General features: G+C 46.0%; 1 protein-coding gene across 3 annotated transcripts in view; it reads right to left on the bottom strand.

The window, feature by feature from the left end:
• The window catches only part of eda (ectodysplasin A), a 229341-nt gene extending 207839 nt beyond the window's left edge, over positions 1–21502 (bottom strand). For 2 of the 3 annotated variants that reach the window (XM_078211878.1, XM_078211879.1), the window contains exon 1: positions 21066–21502. In XM_078211878.1, coding sequence (XP_078068004.1) covers positions 21066–21362 — 297 coding nt within the window. In that variant the 5' untranslated portion in view covers positions 21363–21502. The remainder of the gene's footprint in view (positions 1–21065) is intronic. The other variant, XM_078211880.1, reaches the window with a different exon arrangement.
• Positions 21503–24048: the final 2546 nt, after the last annotated feature.

Below are 24048 nucleotides of genomic sequence, written 5' to 3'. Positions count from 1 at the left end.
CAGAAACTCAACTAATGTCCTGGGGACCTGGGTTCGAATCCCACCATGGCAGCTGGTGGAATGTGAATTTCAATAATTTTTTTAAATCTGGAATTGCGAATCTACTGATGACCATGAAACCATTGTCAATTGTTGGAAAATCCCATCTGGTTCACTAATGTCCTTTAGGGAAGGAAATCTGGTATCCTTACCCAGTCTAGCCATCCTTACCCAGTCTAGCCATCCTTACCCAGTATAGCCTACATATGACTCCAGAGCCACAGCAATGTGGTTGACTCTCAACTGCTCTTCAAGGGCAACTAGGGATGGGCAATAAATTCTGGCCCATTCTTCACCCATGTCCCATGAATGAATTTTTAAAAATTGGCCTTAATCTCTTTGGTTACTAAAGTAAGACACCCAAAATGAGACAATTTTCAAACTGTAACCTAACCAATGATTTGTATATCTTAGAATCTTTGAAACCCTACAGTACAGAAAGAGGCCATTCAGCCCACCGAGTCTGCACCAACCACAATCCCACGCAGGCCCTACCCCCACATCCCTAAATATTTACCCACTAATCCCTCTAATCTCCGCATCCCAGGACACTAAGGGCAATTTTGTTTTTAGCATGGCCAATCAACCTAACCCGCACATCTTTGGACTGTGGGAGGAAACCGGAGCACCCGGAGGAAACCCATGCAGACACGAGGAGAATGTGCAAACTCCACACAGACAGTGACCCAGGTCGAACCCAGGAGCTGTGAAGCAGCAGTGCTAACCACTGTGCTACCGTGCTGCCTGTATAGGTTAAGCTTTACCTCTTTGCTTTCACATTCTTTAATATCCCAGATATTGTGCATGGTTTTAAATCAGCTGGCTCTCCCACTATTTTACTATGTGTTTTTGAACTTTTTGAATTGACTAATAGGCGTCTTCAGTGCAAGAAGCCACAGAAAGTTTGTGGACAATTGTCGGTGAATTTTACATTTTTTGAAATCTGTATTCAGATATCCTAGATTACCAAGCCAAAAATTCAATTTCATTTCAGTGTTCCAATTTTGAAATCCTGAGAAAGAACTTGGTCCAGCAATCGGCTGAATGAAATGCAGACTTTGCAGCAAATTTGAAAATAACAGCTTGCAATGATGGCATTTTAGTAATAATTCAAAGTACTAACGGTCTGGTACTATGTGTAAACTTTGACAGTGGAGGTCAGAAGGCTGCTTAAACTTTCAAAAGACACCTTTGGAATACCTGAAACAGCCACACAGTCATTGTCAAACAATGGGTCGTGAACGTAGCCCAGTCCATCACTCATCCAGCCTCCCACCCATTGACTCTGTCCACACTTCCTGCTGCCTCGGAAAAGCAGCCAGCATAATTAAGGACTCCACACACCCCGGACATGCTCTCTTCCACCTTCTTCCTTCGGGAAAAAGATACAAAAGTCTGAGGTCAAGTGCCAACCGACTCAAGAACAGCTTCTTCCCTGCTGCTGTCAGACTTTTGAATGGACCTACCTCGCACTAAGTTGATCTTTCTCTACACCCTAGCTATGACTGTAACATTACATCCTGCACTCTCTCCCTTCCTTCTCGATGAATGGTATGCTTTGCCTGTATAGCGCGCAAGAAACAATACTTTTCACTCTATTCTAATACATATGACAATAATCATAAATCAAATCAAATGTTGGAGCGGGAGACCAACTTGAATGAGAGGGTGATGTTTAAAGTTTATTTATTAGTCACAAGTAAGGCTTACATTAACACTGCAAAGAAGTTACTGTGAAATTCCCCTCGTCGCCACAGTCTGGCACCTGTTCGGGTCAATGCGCCTAACCATAAGCAAATGGCTAAAAGCATCTGGATTTCAGGTATCACCTTGCCTCAATAAAAACAAGCCAGGACGATCGCAGTAAGATATTTTCTCAATTTAAAGCAACCCCACTAAAGGACAACTCAGCTATAACATTATGCTGCATAACATCAGCTCAGCGGCAAATTCAGGTCTTTGGAAAAGTTGTTTCTTCCACCTTTCATTTTGCTTGGTTTGTATTGGGGTCTGAGGAAATAATTTAAGTCACTGGATAAAAACACATTACTGGAATCTGAAACTTTGACAAAGGGTCGTCCCCCCCCGTGTCCCCCCCCCCCGTCCCCCCCCCCACACACACACACACCCCCAGGTTATTCTACATAAGCCGGAGTGACTGTGTTATTTACCTGCGCCTCAATCACAACTTTATTGTCATCTAGTTTAAAGTCCAAGTCAGGCTAAAGTGAACATTGGTGTTTAACCATCCCCCCCACACACCTCCCCACAAAATGCAGTGCTGTGATTGTAACAGGCCTTATTCAGGTTACTGGAGCAGAACTTTAGTGGGGGTGGGGTGTGGGAGAAGGCACTAAATACTGCTCAGGCAGCTTCCTTCGTAATGCCAAAGCATAAAATGTGATAACATGTTGCTGACACCCTGAGAGCTTTGCAGATATCTCCCTTTGTGCAGTGCTTGGAACTTACATGCCAACTCAAGCGCCATAAACCTTCCCTTTAATTAGTCCCATCTAGACAAAAAAAGCAAACTTATTCCGGACACACTCTCCGCTTTTATCTTGTTTGCTTTCCACATTCACACACTGCTGCTTGCTTTGGCAGCCTCCTGCTGCAGTTGAGGAATATCATCCTACTGAGATTCCGCAAGGTCAACATCATCCAAGACACTGTAACACTGACACCCCATCCACCACCTTAAACATTCACTCCCTCCACCACAGCCATACCTTGGCTGCATTTCTTTTTAAATGAACAAGGTTCATTTTATCAGCAGTTCTCCAAGGTATCCTCAATAGCACCTCACAAAGCCGTGACCTGAATCATAGAATCATAGAATCCCTACGGTACAGAAGGAGGCTATTCGGCCCATCGAGTCTGCACTGACCACAATCCCACCCAGGCTCTATTCCCGTGACCCCACACATTTACCCTGCTAATCCCCCTGACACTAAGGGGCAATTTAGCATGGCCAATCCACCCAACCCGCACATCTTTGGACTGTGGGAGGAAACCGTAGCATCTGGAGGAAACCCACGCAGACACGGGGAGAAAGTGAAAACTCCACACAGACAGTGACCCGAGGCCGGAATTGAACCTGAGTCCCTAGCGCTGTGAGGCAGCGGTGCTAACCACTGTGCCGCCATGCCGCCTCTCCCACTGAGAAGGACAAGGGCAGCAGAGGTGCATCGGAACACCCTTACTTCCAAATTTCCCTCCAAAACATACACCATCTTGACTTAAAAACATATTGCCGCTCCTTCACTGTCGACTGGTCCATGATTCAGAACTCCCTCCTGATCAGCACTGCGGGCGCACCTACACCAGATGGAAGGCACTGATTCAAGAATATAAGAACAAGGAGCAGGAGTAGGCAATTCAGTCCCTTGAACCTGCTCCGCCATTCAATAAAATCAGAGAATCAGAGAGTCCCTACGGTGAGAAGCAGGCCATTTGGCCCATCGAGTCTGCACCAACCCGCTGACCAAGTATCTTACCCAGGTCCTCTCACTGGCCTTATCACCATAACCCCGCACATGTACCATGGCTAACCCATCGAACCTGCACATCTTTGGACTACAGGAGGAAACCGGAACAACCGGAGGAAACCCACGCAGACACGGGGAGAACGTGCAGACTCCACACAGGCAGCCAGGACCGGTACTAACCCCGGGTCCCTGGCGGTGTGAGGCAGCAGTGCTAACCACTGGGCCACCGTGCCTCCCATGATGGCTGAATATGGTTCACTGCCACCTTCTCAAGTGAAATCAATGATGGTCGATGAATGTTGGTCTTACCAGCAATGGCCTTGTGCGTGAAGGAGTTAAAAAAGGTTCTTTCTCATTGCATTCAAAGCTGTAGATCTCTGTTCTTAGCCACCCACCAGCTCCATCGTCCCAGCTATCATCCTTTTACAGCATTATGGCAGCACTCTGTCAATCTACAAAAAGATGGCAGATCCTTGAGTGGACCACTGACTTCAGAAACAGAGCTACAGCCGGATAGAAAGAGTTGGGAACCATCAGGAGCAATTCAAGTCACCTTCCTGAACTACTGTAGTCCTTGTGATGCACGTACACCCACAGCCCTGAGGGAATTCCCAGAATTAGATCTGACGATGATTGAGGGACAGCGATGTATTTCCAAATCAGGATGTTGCATGAGTTGAAGGGTATCTTGAAGGCTGGGACATTCCCAAGCCTGCTACCTTTGTTCTTTCAGGCAATTGAGGTTGTGGCTTCGGAAGGCACTGCTGAAGGAGCCTTGGTGAGCTTTCCACTTTCCATTACAGAAATGCAGAACTTACAGAGTGTCCACTTGCATCCATTGTTATGCTTTTGATGAGTAATCCAGCAACCAATTTGCACACAGAAGCAACAAGTAGGGTGGAATTTAATCCCCCCCCCCCCACCCCCCCCCCCCCCCACCCCCGGCACTCACCTGAGGCAAGATCAGAGGCAAGGACTGGCATATGTTTCAACTGGGAGAATGCAGGGTTCAGATCCCGCCTCCCTCCAATGAAGTCAGGGGCAGGGACGTTTGCAGGTGCTCTTCCCTCTCCCCAGAGGCCAACTGAGGCACTTACGTGGTCACTTAAGAACTCCATTCCACTGGTGTTTGATCAGCTGCAAAGGGGGACTCGCCATCAAAGGAGGCCACCCAGCAGACTCCATCAGGTTTGTCAGGGGCCCGGGGGTGGGGTGCACCAGGTCTCTCGTTCATGTGCACGTTGTGCCCGATCACAGGAACTGGCATCGGGAAGGAGTCCGCCCAGGAAGCTAAACCCTGCCCTTGATTCCAACTCTTCCCCACCACCCCACCACTTTTGAGCAACCCTTCCCTGCAATCCCCAGCCTGTCACCATTCACTTCCATCTGAGGATCCATCTTCGATCCTCAATGTTAGCCCCACTGCAGTACCAGCAGTAGCCACCACTCCTGGTGGCGCTGCTGAGAATGGGGACTGTCAGCCTCTGATGAACCAGCCACTCCTAGGAGTGGATTTTCTATGGGATCGCTGTGCCCAATTACCTTGGAACAGCATCGGGTCTCCCAAATGAAATGACGTAAGGCACCCTACAGTTTTCTGACCTGCCATCCACATTAAATCCTAGCCAAGTTTACTTATATGGTGCCTTTAACATAGAGAAAAGCACCAGGTGTATCAAATGTTAAGCTCCAGATCAGAAACCCCAAAGAATGTTTTGAATTCCATCCAGACTACAACAGAATTTCTATTTTGCCATTAGTGTGAGGGTAAGATGTTTCATTCCAAGTGCGATTCTGTTGACAAACTAGGAAGCTTTCATCAAAACAAACTTTATTTAACAATGCAATTTAACTATAACAAATGAATTAGCTAAACTTTCACCAATAGAAATACTTAAACAGGACAAGATACAATTCTTAACTGCTCACTTATCTCTATTAGTTCCAATTCAAGCAATATTTATCTTATAGAGTTAAACTCCTCTTCAAAATCAGTTAGCAACACATAAGCTTATGTGCTTATACATGGGCTGCCAGTCCTTGAGCCTCCAAAACACGCCCGGAGAGTCAGAGACCTATTTCTCTTAGCAGGTCCCAAACAACATCCTCCACAGAGAGAGAGCAGGGGGGGGGGGGGGGGGGGGGAGAGGGAGAGAGAGAGAGACCTCTTGCTTCTTTCAGAACCCAACATTATTTGCTTGCTTTTCCCTGTAAGCTTAGATCCACCCCTGAGGCACATGTCTCTATTAATCAACCTGAACAAAAATCCTACTCTGAAACCCCAGGGGAAGAAACAAAATAAACAAAAATGCATCAACTCAGATTGACTCAAACACATCCCTAGCTAAAATCAATCATTAGCCTGCATTCTCAGCATGGTCTGGTGTCCAGACAAATTGGCACCTTGTAAAACAGAGTTGAATTTTAAACTTACCCTCACAAGAAACATGATATGGATCAATTTCTTAAAGGCACAGTATCATCACAAAAATAAGACAGCCTTTTGCTCAAAGGTTTAAAAAAGGTTGACAGAGTGGTGAAGAAGGCATTCGGCATGCTTGGTTTCATCGGTCAGAACAATGAATATAGGAGTTGGAATGTCTTGTGAAGTTGTACAAGACATTGGTAAGGCCACACTTGGAATACTGTGTGCAATTTTGGTCACCCTATTATAGAAAGGATATTATTAAACTAGAAAGAGTGCAGAAAAGATTTACTCGGATGCTACCGGGACTTGATGGATTGAGTTATAAGGAGAGGCTGAATAGACTGCGACTTTTTTCTCTGGAGCATAGGAGGCTGAGGGGTGACCTCATAGAGGTCTATAAAATAATGAGGGGCACAGATCAGCTCGATAGTCAATATCTTTTCCCAAAGGTAGGGGAGTCTAAAACTAGAGGGCATAGGTTTAAGGTGAGAGGGGAGGGATACAAAAGTGTCTAGTGGGGCAAATTTTTCACAGAGGGTGGTGAGTGTCTGGAACAAGCTGCCAGAGGTAGTAGCAGAGGCGGGTGCAATTTTGTCTTTTAAAGAGCATTTAGATAATTACATGGGTACGGTGGGTATGGAGGGATATGGGCCAAATGCGGGCAATTGGATTAGCTTAGGGGTTTTTAAAAAAAGGGCGGCATGGACAGGTTGGGCCGAAGGGCCTGCTTCCATGCTGTAAACCTCTATGACCTCTATGACTCTATCTGGGTTTTAAGGTTACTCCTAACGGTGAAAAGATTAGGAATTGAAAATCCAGAGCATGGGAATTAGTTAGCTGAAGGGGAGGGGACTGTACTGGAAGACTGAGTCAAGGGGCCAGAGATAATTGGGGTGGGCTGGAGGATTTGTGGGGTTGGAGGGGAGTTACAGACATGGGGAGTTAACAGGCCATGGAAGGATCTGAAACAAAGTGAGAATATTAAAATTCAACGTAGGCCGGCAAGGGTAGTAACAATGGGCGAGCAAGCCCTGCTGTGAGTCTGGATATAGGTCGAGGAGCTGAAGTGTACACACTTTGAAGGAGTGTGTAGGCATGATAGAACAAAGTTGGAGGTGATAGGAGCAACAGGTTGTCAGCAGCAGATAGGCTGAGAGAGGAACAGTGAAGGTCAATGTTTCAGAGATGGAGGCAGGGCCACCTGTGCGACAGACATGGAGCTGACAGTTGCTCTCAGATCCAGTACTATTTATGATGTCAACAGACAGCAACCCTTTGCATGCAAATGCATTAACAATAGAACTGATGTCGGCGACCTTTGCCCTTTTTTCTAGTCGATCACTAAACCAGAAGGAAACAGCGCAAAGGTGGCACAGTGGTTAGCAATGCTGCTTCACAGCTCCAGGGACCCAGGTTCGATTCCTGGCTTGGGTCACTGTTTGGAGTCTGCACATTGTCTCCGTGTCTGTGTGGGTTTCCTCCGGGTGCTCTGCTTTCCTCCCACAGTCCGAAAGATGTGCGGGTTAGGTGCATTGGCCATGCTAAATTGCCCCTTAGTATCCTGGGATGCGTAGGTTCCAGGGATTAGCGGGGTAAATATGTGGAGTTATGGGGATAGGGCCTGGGTGGGATTGCTGTCAGTGCAGCCTCAATGGGCCAAATGGCCTCCTTCTGAACTGTAGGGTTTTTAAATAACCCAGATATAAAACTTAGCTATTGTCAAAAATTAACGCGAGGTGCAAAACTGGCCAGCTTTAGAAGTATTTTGTTGAACTTGAATATTATTCCCATGTTTCACCATGATTGAGGCAAAGAGCAATTGCAGAAACAAATCTTATAGTTTCCCAACCACGGTTTCTCTTTTCTCTCCTGATTTGGGAGCAGCATTGTGAGGAATGCCGATACTCAGAAAGTTCAACACTACCACAGATTCCATTATGTTTGTCGAGGATTCCCAAGTCAGATATCAGGCAGCATCCGTGCCAACTCAGCAACCTTGCTCTCGATATACCTCCTGGTCTTGTTTCATGAACTTACTGCCTGCAACATGTTCACCAACATTACTGTTTCCTCACCTTTTGGGGCAAAGAATAAAATTAGGAAGATGGCCATTCCAGTTTCCATAAAGCAGGAATTGCCCCGATTAAAATAAGGCTATTATTCTATTATTCCTCAAGTTTGGTATCCACTCAATAAATGTGTAGCTTCCATGTGGCAATTTTTTTTTAATTCATTTGTGGGATGTGGGCATCACTGGCTGGCCAGCATTTACTGCACTTCCCTCGTTGCCCTTGAACTGAATGTCTTGCTAAGCCATTTCAGAGGGCAGTTGAGAGTCAACCACATTGCTGTGGCTCTGGAGTCACATGTAGGCCAGATCGCGTAAGGACAGCAGATTTCCTTCCCTGAAAGACATTAGTGAACCAGATTGGTTTTTCCGACAATTGACAATGGTTTCACGGTCATCGGTAGATTCTTAATTCCAGATTTTTAAAATTGAATTCAAATTCCAACATCTGCCGTGGTGGGATTTGAACTGAGGTTCCTGGAACATTAGCTGAGTTTCTGGATTGATAGTCTAGTGACAATACCACTGGGCCATTGCCTACCCAGCCAAAATTGCCGTAAAGCACTGACTTGGGTCAATGATAATTTTGAGTGAGTGTGTTTGGCACTGGAATTGAATATTTGCCATCAAACTGCCAACAAGTCACCTGAATACGGACTGAGTATCATTAACAATATATCACAGCCAGCAGTCCACATTCCAAATATTGTGATGAAACATGTAGCTTGCAAACTGCTCGAATCATAGAATCCCCACGCGGCAGAAAGAGGGCATTTGGCCCATCGAGTCTGCACCGACAATAATCCCACCCAGGCCCTATCCCAGTAACCCCACATATCTATCCTGCTAATCCCCCTGACACTGTTGCATCAATTTAGCATGGCCAATCAACCTAACCCGCACATCTTTGAACTGTGGGAGGAAACTGGAGCACCCGGAGGAAACCCACGCAGACACGAAGAGAACGTGCGAACTCCACACACAGAGTCACCCAAGGCCGGGTCCCTGGCACTGTGAGGCAGCAGTGCTAACCACTGTGCCACCCTGCCATTGTCTGCACTAAGTCTTTTCAAAGATAGAATTCTCCCATCCCACCCGCAGCAAGTTTGGTGATAGGTGGGGGCAGAAAATCTGGCGGAAGCCAAAAGGTCACTAACCCTCAGACGTAAAATCACCTGGCAACTCTCCCAATCGGGTTAATGGTGGGCCAGTCTTCCCACTGGCTGGTGGCATAAATGTCATTTACATTTATTTGCACCTCATGCATGCTCATTAAAACAGCTGTCTGTCAGACCTTTCAATCTTGAGTCACTCCAGTGTAAAATTGCATTGGTCTAATACCCAATTGCAACTGTTCCCCTTAGTTGAAGGGTCAGTCACGAGGGGTCATAGGGTCAAGGTGAGGGGCAGGAGGCTTGGGGACGGGGGGGGGGGGACTTTTTACCCAGAGGGTGGTGACGGTCTGGAATGTGCTGCCGGGGAGGGTGGTAGAGGCAGGTTGCCTCACATCCTTTAAAAGGTATCTGGATGAGCACTTGGCACATCATCACATCCAGGGCGATGGGCCAAGTGCTGACAGATGGGATTAGGTGAGAGTTCAGGTGTTTTGAATGTGTTGGTGTGGACTCGATTGGTTGAATGGCCTCTTCTGCACTGTATGATTCTACAATGACTGACCTGCACAAGGCAGTCCGCAGTTTGCAAGAGACTTCAGGGTGAGTGCAACACTGTTATAGCACTGCGCTGTTCCTGATGGGCTGTACACCACTCTGCCGGGGCTGACCAGTTCCTGCCCTCCATCTCCATGCCGAGCTGGTCGTCATGGACAGCACCATGCTGCTGGACTCATGGACAATACAGATACAATACCGTTCAATACAGTGCCTGGGGTTAGGGGTACAAGGGTCTCCCTGCCCCTGATGTCACACACTGGTGTTTATTTGGACAGCACTGTGCTGCGGAACCCATGTAGCCACCGCAACAAAGGTCCAAAGTTTGATTGGAGGTGGGGTGCAAGGTGAGGCTGGGTGTGGGGGGGTGGGGTGCATGGTCTGACGAAGACAAAGGGGTCATTGTGGAAGGAGGGTTGTGCAAGGAGGGGTGGTGTAGGGCGCGAGGGCTCATGATTTCAGCCGGAAGGCCATGGAAGTGGATGAAGAAAGTGAACAATGGGATGCAGAGGACAGGGATTTGTATCCCAACAAGGCTGCAGGAAAAGCTCACAAATAAGGGGGTCAAAGGGATACCTCACCGTTTACTGGAAGGGGATGCACAAAGACTCCAGATGCGGTGGGAGAGGTCCACATGGAGTATGGGCGATGGACTCGGGGGAGGGAGGAACAGACTTCCTCTTGAGACTGCGAGCCTTTCCCCTCTGGGTTGCTGACATCTTACACAGTCTGGTGAAGACAGATGGGCTGGAGACAGTGATATGAGTGTGCTGGACTGGAGGGTTAAATATGGCTCCGGGACCTTCGAACCAGGCAGCTGACAGTGGGCAGACAAATTAGCTTCCCCCCTCACCCACCAAACCTGTGTTTAAGGTTTGTTTATTAGTGTCACAAGGAGGCTTACATTAACACTGCAGTGAAGGTACTGTGAAAGTCCCTTAGTTGCCACACTCCGGCACCTGTTCGGGTACAGTACACTGAGGGAGAATTTAGCATGGCCATTGCACCTACCCAGCACGTCCTTTGGACTGTGGAAGGAAACCAGAGCACCCGGAGAAAACCCATGCAGACATGGGGAGAATGTGCAAACTCCACACAGACAGTGACCCAAGCCGGGAATCGAACCCAGGTCCCTGGCGCTGTGAAGCAGCATTGCTAACCACTGTGTCACCCCAAGTGGAGAGGGAGACAGATTTAACATTTCAGTTCATCAGAAAGCAGCATTTTGCTTTGTAATTGCTGATTTCCTATGTCTTGTACATTTCTTCAGTGTGGTAATCCTCAAGTTAAATCATCACCAGTCAGCTGTCCCCCCAAAGTGCAGAGTTGCCTACGGTCACCCAGCATTATGGCAACTTCACCATCACAGCTCTCCAAGTAAGAAACTGAAGTGAAAAGTCGGCACATAGTGCAAATCACCACCAATCTGAACAGAGTGGGATTAAAGATATGTAACAGCCATTAAAATCTACAACTAAGTTTGATATCGTCTAAGACTAAGGGGAGAGTGATGAAAGCAAGACCCACAGTTTGAGTTCTGAGACTGAGCCCGAGTAATGGCTTTTGTAAGGATACAGCAAAGTGAAGAATGAGGTATTGTGTTACCCATTTTACAGTAAATGTCTTGCTTAAACTAAGTTATGATTATGTTACAGCAGATCATGGATGTAGCAACTTGGAATACACAGAACAATTACTCAAGCTTCCATTTCAGCAGTTAAGTGACAGTTCGGAGCCACTATTTTAGTTTAAGGCATCGTCTGACCCCCCTCAGGGTAGTGTGCATTGTTTCAAACTCTTTTGTATCCACTAGTCTTTACTTAATGCTTCATTGATACCTCAATTACCAAGGAGACAGGCTTGGCTCTCCAAATAGGCACATCTTTTTTTTCATAAAAACACACAGAAGAGAAGCTTTTCCTTCATTGTGAGGCTGACATTCTCTCACCGTTGAACAGGAAATGAACCAATCTTCCCTGTCATTTCTTGTTCCTTACTGAGGTTTTGTTTTACAAAAGTAATTGTCTGCCTTTCCCTCAATGTATTGCCAAGGGCAACGCAACACGGTTGCCAGGGGAAGTGCATGATGTGACTGATTGACAGTAGGTGAAAGCACAAGCGAAGGAGAGACAATAATGTGGTGCGAACATAAATCTCATCACCTCATGGTGCAGCACATTGGCACTCGAATCCTCACCACTGGAACATGTAACAGTGGAAAAAGCTCCGAATAATCTCGCAGGTAGTCTTGTTTTTGATCACACTGACAAATTTATTTCAGCAGCCAAGTTTTACTCAACCATTGCTTTAAAACATTGCTTAGCAGGTTAAGTGAGTCAGCTGTCCCCCTGCCACATTGACTGGAACGATGCCAGATGAGAACTCCAACTACTGGAGAGTTAAATGACCAAAATAAGAATGGTCTTTTCCTATCTGGGCTACTAAATCTGAATCAGCCAGGATTCCCCATGGAGGAATATTCTGCCAACACTCATTGTCTGTGTTCAGGCTAGAATACTGACTTTTTGGATGATGCTCTGCAAGCACGGTGGCACAGTGGTTAGTACTGCTGCCTCACAGCGCCAGGGACCCGGGTTTGATTCCCAGCTTGGGTTACTGTCTGTGTGGAGTCTGCATGTTCTCCCCCATGTCTGTGTGGGTTTCCTCTGGTTTCATCCCATAGTCCTAAAGACATGCTGGTTAGGCGTATTGGCCATGCTTAAATTTTACCTTAGCGTACCCAAACAGGCGTCGGATTGTGGTGATGAGGGGATTTTTCACAGTAACTTCATTGCAGTGTTAATGTAAGCCTACATGTGTCACTAATAAACAAACTTATACATTTATAGCACACCTTTCTTGATCCCTGATGTCCCAAAGTACCTTACAACCAATGACGAAACCTAACCAGCCAGTTTGCATACAGCAAGCTTCCACAAACAGCAATGCAATAATGAACAGATAATTTGTTTTACTGAAGTTGCCTGAGTGATAGATATTGGTCAGCACCAAATCTAAGCTGACACTCCAGTGCAATATTCAGGGAGTGCTACACCGCTGGAGGTGCTTTCACCAGAATGGCAAGATTGTGGAACTGACCACCACATGGAACAGTTGAAACAAATAGTGTCAATAGAAAATCTCTCCTTGGCCTCTCTCCTCCCTATTCCTAACCAGCTGTTCCGAGCTACTTGTGGTGCTCCAATTCTTACACATTCCCAATTTTAATCACTCACCGATTGGTGACTATGCCTTTTGTCATCAAAGCCCTAAGCTCAAGCATTCATTCCCGAAATCTCTCCCTCTCCTTTAAGATCCACCAAAACTTTGTCCTAATATCGCCTTCTGTGGCCCGGTATCAAATTTTGTTTGATAATGTTCCTATGCACAGGAGTTTTTGTTATAATACAGGCACTGTAAGTTGATGTTGTTGTCACTTGCTTTGTCGGTTGAAAATCTAAACTACAATGGGCGGGATTTTATGGTCTTGCTCGTCCCGAAACCACAAATTCCTGCCAGAGGTCAACGAACCTTCCCAATGTCCGCCCCTCACCCACTCCGATTCCCGTGGCGGGCGGGGCAGTAAAATTCCGGCCAATTTGTTGGAAAAGCTAAAATTCAATTTACTGCGAATCAGTCTCTTTACCATGAAGAAGGAGGCCATTCAGCCCATCCAGTCTAGTATTCTTTCTGTAGGACTGTAGAAAAAGTACTCAGACTGCAAATATTTCCAAAATTTCCGCACACCCCCATTATTATAGATGCAGCATAAATTTTATAACTTCAACATTTACCACACATTTCACAACAGTTCCAAGGAATTGGCTGTATTAGGAATGGGCAATAAAGGCCAGCCAAGTCCACATCTCATGAACAAATTTAAAGAATGAGGATTTCCCTTCAGGCTTTCATTTGTCTTTGAATCTCTCGCCAGGATAGAACACAAAGAACTTGCATTTCAACAGCACAGCTTACAACACCAAGATGTCCCAAATTGCTTTGCAGCTAATCGAATGTATTTGTAGAGGCAAGCAGTGACCAATTTGTGCAAAGCAAGATTCTACTAACACCAATGAAATCGATGACTGGGTAATCTGTTTTAGTGCTGGAAGAATGAAGAGGATAAATGGGTAGCATAGCCCTCACTTAAGTAACGAAACCCCCAACGACCTTTTCACATCTCTGATAACTTCTTTCTGAGACTGCTTCAGCTTTTATTTCCGAAGTTGTTGAACAACTTTAGCCCACAGTAAGAAGTCTCACAACCCCAGGTTAAAGTCCAACATGTTTATTTGGTATCACAAGCTTTCAGAGCGCTGCTCCTTCATCAGGTGAGTTGCAGCGCTCCGAAAGCTCCAAAGCCGGCATCGCCACAACTTTTGCCCAGGCCGCAGGCTGTGTGTGTACAATGTTTTGTTTTGTTTTGTTTCTTAAAGACTGGATTAGTTGTAAGTATTCGCATTCCAACCATTATTCATGTAAATTGAGTCTGTGTCTTTATAAATTCTGTTTGTGAACAGAATTCCCACTCACCTGAAGAAGGGGCTTAGAGCCTCGAAAGCTTGTGTGGCTTTTGCTACCAAATAAACCTGTTGGACTTTAACCTGGTGTTGTTAAACTTCTTACTGTGTACAATGTGAACAGGCCACTGATCCGCATTTAACTCTTCCCTGCATTAACAGTTAATTCGACTGGTACACAGCATCGAAAATTTCAGTGCAGGACTGAACTAACCATCAGTACCACAAGATCAGCTGTCTAACGCTGTGTGCTTGCTCCCCACTCAGCTAAACACTTCAATCCCAGCTTGTTCAGCACTTTTCTTCAAATTTTCATCTAATCCCCTCTTAAACTCTGTGGTGATTTGGCTTCAATAGCTGCTTGCAGTAAAACGTTCAGAAAGCCTTTGCTGAAAGAGATTTCCTCTCGTCATTCATTTATTGAAGAAGCACTGAGTAAATAATAACAGGGGTAGAGGTGTTGTTTATATATAAACATCGGTTCAGTTGAAACCCATCACGCTGATCATGCAACACTGCCAGTTTCATGAATGATCATCAAACCCCAATGATTCTGCGAACCAACCTCTGCTCCTCCCCCTTCTCTCACACTTTTCTCACCCCTTCTTAAAATGCAATGACTTGTTAGGACAAGGTTTCAAATAACAAAAAGTACAAAGTACAAAGAAAAGTACAGCACAGGAATAAGCCCTTTGGCCCTCCAAGCCCGTGGCGATCATGATGCCCCAACTAAACTAAAAAAACCTTCTGTCCTTACGCTGTCCGTATCCCTCTATTCCCCCCCTATTCATGTACCCATCCAAATGCCACTTAAATGTTGCTAATGTGCCTGCTTCCACCATCTCCTCTGGCAGAGTGTTTCAGGCACCCACCACTCTCTGCGTGAAAAACTTCCCCCACAGATCTCCCTTAAACTTTCCCCTTCTCACCTTGAACCTGTGCCCCCTTGTAACGGACACTTCCACCCTGTCCATGCCTCTCATAATTTTGTAGACCTCTATCAGGTCTCCCCTCAGCCTCTGTCTTTCCAGTGAAAACAATCCTAGTTTATTCAACCTCTCCTCATAGCCAACACCCTCAAGACCAGGCAACATCCTAGTCATTAATAACTTGCCCAAGAAACCACTTTTTGAATGTGATTGTGTTGGGAGTGTCTCAAGGCTGCTTCATCAATGACCTTCCCTCCAACGTAAGGTGAGAAGTGGGGATGTTCGCCGATGATTGCACAATGTTCAGTACCATTCGCGACTCCTCAGATACTGAAGCAGTTATGTTCAAATGCAACAAGATCTGGACAATATCGAGACTTGGGCTGACAAGTGGCAAGTAACATTCACGCCACACAAATGCCAGGCAATGACCATCACCAATAAGAGACACTCTAACCACCACCCCTTGACATTCAATGGTGTTACCATCACTGAATCCCCCGCTGTCAACATCCTTGGAGTTACCATTGACCAGAAACTCAACTGGACTCACCACATAAACACAGTGGTTACAAGGGCAGGTCAGAAGCTAACATTACTGTGGCAGTAACTCACCTCCTGACTCTCCAAAGCCTGTTCACATCTACAAGACACGTCAGGAGTGTGATGGAATACTCCCCACTTCCCTGGATGAGTGCAGCTCCAACAACAGTCAAGAAGCTTGACACCATCCAGAACAAAGCAGCCCGCTTGATTGGCACCACATCTACACACCATCCACTCCCTCCACCACCGATGCTCAGTAGCAGCAGTGTGTACTATCTACAAAATACACTGTAGCAATTCACCAAAGACCCTTAGACAGCACCTTCCAAACCCATCTAGAAGGGCAAGGGCAGCAGTAGATGGGAACACCATCACCTGCAAGTTCCCCTCCAAGCCACTCACCATCCTGACTTGGAAATATATCAACGCTCCTTCTCAGTCGCTGGGTCAAAATCCTGGAATTTCCTCCCCAACGGCACTGTGGGTCAACTCACAGCACAGGGACTGCAGTGATTCAAGAAGGCAGCTCACCACCACCTTCTCAAGGGCAATTAGGGACGGACAATAAAATGCTGAATTCTCCACTGTCAACATCCTTGGAGTTAACATTGACCAGAAACACAACTGGACTCACCGCATAAACACAGTGGCGACAAGAGCAGGTCAGAAGCTAACATTACTGTGGCGAGTAACTCACCTCCTAACTCCCCAAAGCCTATTCACTATTCACAAGTCAGGAGTGTGATGCGTGAGAACACCATCCACCAGGTACACAGTACATACACTTGCAACTCGGCCAACGTTGTCTACCTGATACGCTGCAGGAAAGGATGTCCCGAGGCATGGTACATTGGGGAAACCATGCAGACGCAACGACAACGGATGAATGAACACCGCTCGACAATCACCAGGCAAGAGTGTTCTCTTCCTGTTGGGGAACACTTCAGCGGTCACGGGCATTCGGCCTCTGATCTTCGGGTAAGCGTTCTCCAAGGCGGCCTTCACGACACACGACAGTGCAGAGTTGCTGAGCAGAGACTGATAGCCAAGTTCCGTACACATGAGGACGGCCTCAAACGGGATCTTGGGTTCATGTCACACTATCTGTAACCCCCACGACTTACCTGGGCTTGCAAAATCTTAATAGCTGTCCTGGCTGGAGACAATACACATCTCTTTAACCTGTGCTTAACCCTCTCTCCACTCACATTGTCTGCATCTTTAAGACTTGATTACCTGTAAAGACTCGCATTCCAACCATTATTTTGTAAATTGAGTTTGTGTCTTCATATGCCCTGTTTGTGAACAGAACTCCCACTCACCTGATGAAGGGGCAGTGCTCCGAAAGCTAGTGTCTTGTGCTACCAAATAAACCTGTTGGACTTTAACCTGGTGTTGTGAGACTTCTTACAATAAAATGCTGGCCAGAGCCCACAGTGATTCCATCTTCACCTGACAGTCACGTGAGTGCTTTGCAGTAGGAACCATTCAACAGCCATTTCCCCCCCCTCCCCCCCCCCCCACTCATCCGGAGAGAATTAGAGTGACTGCCGTATCCCTTTTAACACTTCCTACACCAACCGCACCCCCTCTTCCCCACCCCTCTCCTCCCAGACAGCAGGAAAATCAATGCAGATTAACTATTAACCTGGAGCCTTCCTGATCACTATGCCTCACCGCCAGTGCAGTGAAGTGACCAATTTAGCTACTGGGCAATTTACTTTCCTCACAGAGAGTAGTCTTGTTATGTCTAGCACCATGCCTTTCCTGCAGCGAGTTAAAGCTGCAGGAATCCGTTATCTGCCCAATAAAGTTAAATAGACACCAGACTTTGCACCGGCAGCACGTGCGTAAGAACATAACCGCACGCAGGATTATGGAACGGTTTTCACAGGCACCTAAAATGCAATAATGATTGCATATGATTTTTGTACATCCAAAATTATTGTGATCTCACCGGCGTGTCACAGCATGTGGCACACTAATTGTGGTGGTAAGTGCCAGAAAAATAATTAGCAAGTTATTACAGGCACGTACCACATCTTGCTCCTACATATTAACAGGATTAACATTGAGTCAGTGCTCAGTGATGTGGGTTCCTGCAATTAATATCTCTAAAAGCTTGGAGCGATCTCCAAAGTCAGCAACAACATAAAGCACCATTATTGCGAAATTGCTACACAGAAAACGTGTGTGTTACTACCAGTTAATCAGTATTGGAATTCAAATATCATGTAATAGAAGCACTGTATAGAGCTGTACTGTACTTGTAAATATTTAACGCACAGCTGTATGCACAGATCTGAAAGGACTTGCATCTGCTACTGCCTAGAATTTTAAACATTTGGGAAAAAAATGTCAAAAAGCTACGGGAAAGGGATTGAGAGAAGAATTTTCTTTTTCATGCCAGCACTCCAATGATGGGTCCTCTTCCCATACAATAAGTGGACAACTAATAAATTAGACTGGGCAGTTAGTGCTGGCCTTGCCAGCGATGCCCACATTCCACAATGAATAAAAAATCCATGATTTTGTTTTCAACCTTAATAATTACTGTGTAATGTGCTACGTAACTTTGAAAAGCAACCATTTCAATTGGTGACACATTCTCCCTTGAGCACATATTCAGGTTTATTTATGCCACTCCTCTTGGATAAATTTTACAAGCTACTGAAACTTGAATTAGTGACTTTATTCGCAATACTATATCTGATGGTTTCAGTGCCAAGATTACCGCGTGGTTGCTTTGATTTACTGTGGACAGAAATGTTGCAAACAATTGCTGGGGGCGGCACGGTGGCACAGTGGTTAGCACTGCTGCCTCACAGCGCTAGGGACCTGGGTTTGATTCCCGGCTTGGGTTACTGTCTGTGTGGAGTTTGCATGTTCTCCCTGTGTCTGCATGGGTTTCCTCTGGGTGCTCCGGTTTCCTCCCACATTCTGAAAGGCGTGCTGGTTGGGTGCATTGACTCGAACAGGCGCTTGAGTGTGGCGACTAGGGAAATTTCACAGTAACTTCATTTTAGTATCAATGTAAGTCTTACTTGTGAATAATGAATAAACTTTAACTGAGGGTTTTGAGGGTTTGGATTTTGAGTCTCTTTTCCTTCGCACTTAGCTTTTGGCTAAATTTATCTTTTGCACTTACTGCATTCTCCAACTTTAGGGGGCGTCTTTTCCCGTTCCACCCGCTGTGGGAATCATAGCGAGCGAGGGGCAGACCATGGAAAGTTCCATTGATTTCAGGCAGGATTTTCCCGTTTCGGGGTGAGCGTAGCCGGAAAAACCCATGCTAGACGTCAGTGAAAAGTTGCAATGGCAGAAGTTCCTCCCCCAAGGCGACCATGTTTCAGGTTTCCTTATTTAAGGAATGATGTATTACAAGCAACTCAGAGAAGGCTTTCCTGACTAATATCAGAAATGGGCATATTGTCTCAGGAGGAAAGGTTGGGGAGGTTATGGTTGTGTCTACTAGAATTTAGAAGAGTAAGAGTTGACTTGATTGAAACCTTTAAGGTGCTGAGGGGTATTGACAGGGTAGGTGTGGAGGGGATGGTTCCTCTTGTCCGAGAATCTAGTACCAGAAGTCATTGTTTAAAAATAAGGGGTTTTTCATGTATCCATCTGACGAAGGAGCAGCGCTCCGAAAGCTAATGGCATTTGCTACCAAATAAACCTGTTGGACTTTAACCTGGTGTTGTTAAAACTCTTACTGTTTTTCATTTAAGGCAGAGAGGAGGGGATATTTTTCCTGCGAGCTTTGAGTCCCTGGAACTCTCTTTCTCAAAAGGCAGTGGAAGCCTTAAAATATTTTAAAGGTAGAGCTGAATAGATTCTTGATCCACAAGGGGATAATGTTTATTTATTAGTGTCACAAGTAGGTTTACATTAACACTGCAATGAAGTTACTGTGAAAATCCCCGAGTCACCACACTCCGGCGTCTATTCAGGTACACTGAGGGAGAATTTAGCATGGCCAATGCACCTAACCAACACATCTTTTGGACTGTGGGAGGAAACCAGAGCACCCGAAGGAAACCCACGCAAAGAACATGCAAACTCAGCACAGACAATTACCCAAGCCAGGAATTGAACCTGGGTCCCTGGAGCTGTGAGGCAGCCGCGCTAACCACTGTGCCACCGCGCTTGCCCTGAAATCAGAAAATCCCGCCTGAGGTCAATGGAACTTTCCATGGTCTGCCCTTTGCCCGCTACAATTCCCATAGCGGGCAGAAGGGGAAAACTTGCCCCCGAAAGTTGGAGACTGCAGTAAGTGCAAAAGATTATCAGTAGGCAGGGATGTGGGGTTGAAGTTACAATCAGATCAGCCATGATCTAATTGGACGGCGGAGCAGATTCTAGGGGTCGAGTGGCTTACTCCTGCTCCTAATTTGTATGTTCGAATGTATGCGTCTATAACTGAGGGTCAAAGGGTTAAGGTGACCAAGTTGGGTGCCAACTTTGCTAAACAATGTTCACTTCCCAGCAGCAATCTTTGGGTGGCAATTGATGACATTGGCTACTTACATAGCCCTCCTACAGGACACTGAGGCCAATCGCCAGTGTCTGGTGCTGAGGGGGTCAGGGAGGCTATTCACCAAAGGGACGTTGCTCACAACACGGCATGTTGTGTGGAAGATATTAATGAGGAGGGGGCAGAAATTCGTGACGGGCAATGTTCAATCTGATGCCAGTCATTGCCCGCGTGCAGTTCAATTCCACTGACCTTTTCAAATCCTCCACACTGAGCCACTGTTAATGCCAGCCAACCCTTCCTCATAGATTTCAGTCACTGTATGTGTTGAGGCAGGGTGGCACAGTGGCTAACGCTGCTGCCTCACAGCGCCAGGACTGATAAGAATTTAGGGAAAACGACATTTGTGAGAATTGTTAACCCTGTACCACTATTAACTAGCCACATAAACAAATCTTCAATATCAGGTCAGTGACAGGTTATTGTGGAAATCAATCACTTGTAAACCATCAAGGCTCAGAGAGAAAGAGCAAGGCTCCACAAGAAGTGGCAAAAAAGCAGCGAACAAAAATTTCTGTTTGGGGATAGAAAACATTCTTCAGAGAGAATAAGCAGTGATGTATTGCAATGCAAACAGCTAGAACAAAGCTTAAATTTGACCACCACATTATTTAATCTCTTGCAACCCACACTCTTAGACTGGTTCGATTGAAATAACATTTGTACAATATATCCCTTTGGTTTTGCAAATATCCACTGGTGATAAATTATTGAGGGCGTGCGGAACAAGAAGCACCCAAAGCTTTGAACTGCATCACTAGAGTTTTTCTTTGTTTTAACCCGGGAATGATTTACAGTGTATGTGTGTGGAATAAGACTCCCCCCTCTGCCCTCCTCACTCACCCGGTCAGCGGCAGCAGATCGTATTTCCATCACATACTCGCTCGGGTCCATCGGCAGATAGGAGGCATCCGCTAAGTGCTGGGCTGAATCTTCGCTCCTGCCCTGCGACCTCAGCTCCCGTTTCACCTCGGACCGGAGATCCAGGTAACAGAGCAAGGTGACCAGGTGGAGGAACAGCGACAGCACGAAGAAACCGAGGAAAATCCCACAGTTGTTGCATTGCTTCTTGCAATTGCAAGACGTGGGCAGCTCTCTCTCGTAGTTCAATAACTTTCCCTGGAAACTTTTTGTTGCCATTTCTTTTCCCTGTATCAACCCAGATCTTAAAAGCAGGGCTTGCTTTTCTTGCTCACACCATATTCAACCATCCCACCTTTACAACAAGAAACAAAAAGAAAATCCCGATGAGTTGATCCAGCAGAGAAACTTGCTTCACTGTCCAAGTTCTCATGCGAGTGCTCGCATAGACAGTGAAGCTGAGTAAGGGTTCAACTCCACTTGCCAATCAAACCTCAGAATCCCGCCTCATTGAGAGCAGTTTGCCTCCTATTGGTCAGCTTCAACGTCCATCCTTGAATATCATGACAATTCCCTGGAAAAAGCTGAAATTCGCAGCAGGTCTGGCAGCATCTGTGGAGAGGGAGAGCTAGGGATGAGGGCTGGAAACGTTAACTCTCCTTCCCCTCTGTGCAGAGGCTGTCAGTCCTGCTTGCAGGCTAAGCTGCTTGCTTACCTTGCTGAGATCTTGTTGCTACTTTGGATTGCCAGCAGCTGCAGTATCTCTTGCTTTTCTCTTGGTTGGATGGACCTTTTCAGAGAATAGTGTCGTTTCCCACTGACCCTTTTTTGTACAGCGACAATAGGGACAGCTCGCACAGTAAACTAAACATGTGTATTTCACTCACTGTATGTATTGAGACAGTGGTTAGCACTGCTGCCTCACAGCGCCAGGGACCCAAGTTCAATTCCTGGTTTGGGTCACTGTCTGTGGGAAGTCTGCATGTTCTCCCCATGCCTGCGTGTGTTTCCTCTGGGTGCTCTGGTTTCCTCCCACAGCCCGAAAGACGTGCTGGTTGGGTGCATTGGCCATGCTAAATTCTCCCTCAGTGTACCCGAACAGCCGCCGGAGTGTGGCGACTAGGGGATTTTCACAGTAACTTCATTGCAGTGTCAATATAAACCTACTTGTGATGCTAATAAATAAACTTTAAACATTAAAGGAGTACATTTCAGTGCAACTTAAAGAGACTTTTAGAAAGTGACAAGCTTTGTTTTCGGATGATTACAAATTGTTTCAAAGTACTTCATTTGCCTTTTAAAGTTTAGTTATCAGTGTCACAAATAGGCTTACATTAACACTGCAATGATAATCTCCCTGAAATAAAACTGATTATTTGCTGCTGTTTTTCATACATTTACAACCATGTCTTCATTTCAGAATGACTTAATTGGCTATAAAGTGTTTTGGGAGGCCCTGAAATCATGAAAGGAGCTGTGTTATTGAAATAAAGACTTTTTCAAACTTTTATTTCATTGCAAACATCAATGTCATCGTTAGCTGTTCCTCAGTTTGAGGATGATGTCTACTCAGAATCACAGGATTGTTACTGTCCATCGTGTCTGTACCGGCTCTCCGAAAGGCCAATCTCCTGCCATTTCCCTGTACCCTGCACATTGTTTCCATTAAACAATCATCTGATGCCCTCCTCATTGCCTCGATGGAACCTGCCTCCACCACTCTTCCAGGCAGAGCATTTAAGACTCGCTGTGTCAAAAAACTTTCACTTACACCACATTTGCTTCTTTTGCAAATCACTTAAAACCTTTGTCCTCCCATTCTTGATCTGTTTACAAGCTGCAATAGTTGCTCCCATTCTACTCTGTTCAGCCCCTTCATGATTTTGAACGCTTCTATCAAATCAAATCAAAGAAATCTCCAGACAGCGTGCCTTAATGACTATCGTCTGATGGCTCTGACATCCAGCTTGGAAAGGTTAGTCATGGCTCGGATCAATTCTAGCCTCCGAGATTGCCGAGATCCACTACAATTCACCTATCGGCGCAACAAGTCCACAGCAGATGCCATCTCTCTGGGCCTGCACTCAACCCTGGTACACCTGGACAACAAAGACACTTATATCAGACTCCTATTTATTGACTACAGCTCAGCCTTCAACACCATTGTTCCTACAAAATTCATTCCCAAGCTTCGTGCCTAGGATTCGGCCCCTCTCTCTGCGACTGGATTGTAGACTTCCTCACGCACAGACCGCAATCAGTAAGGATAGGCCACAACACCTCCTCCACGATTATCCTCAACACCGGTGCCCCTCAAGTCTGTGTCCTCAGCCCCTGACTATACTCCTTATACACCTGTGTCCATGTGGCCAAGTTCCCCTCCAACTCCATTTTCAAGTTTGCTGATGACACCACCATAGTGGGTCGGATCACAAACAATGATGAGACGGAGTACAGGAATGAGATAGAGAATCTGGTGAATTGGTGCAACAACAATAATCTCTCCCTCAATTTCAGTAAATGAAGGAGATAGTCATCGACTTCAGGACTTCAGGTAGTGGAGGACATGCCCCTGTCTACATCAACAGGGATGAAGTGGAAAGGGTCGAGAGCTTTAAGTTTCTCGGTGTCCAGATCACCAACAAACTGTCCTGGTCCCCCCACAAGTCCAAAGATGTGCGGGTTAGGTTGATTGGCCATGCTAAAATTGCCCCTTAGTGTCCTGAGATGCATAGTTTAGAGGGATTAGCGGGTAAATATGTAAGGATAAGGGAATAGGGCCTGGGTGGGATTGTGGTCGGTGCAGACTCGATGGGCCAAATGGCCTCTTTCTGCACTGTAGGGTTTCTATGATTCTAACACATCAACATTATAGTTAAGAAAGCACACCAACGCCTCTACTGTCTCAGAAGACTAAGGAAATTTGGCATGTCCACTACGACTGTCATTAACTTTTACAGATGCC

This window comes from Mustelus asterias, chromosome 4, assembly GCF_964213995.1.
Source record: "Mustelus asterias chromosome 4, sMusAst1.hap1.1, whole genome shotgun sequence".
Taxonomy (NCBI): domain Eukaryota; kingdom Metazoa; phylum Chordata; class Chondrichthyes; order Carcharhiniformes; family Triakidae; genus Mustelus; species Mustelus asterias.
This window is presented reverse-complemented; position numbering and strand designations above follow the sequence as displayed.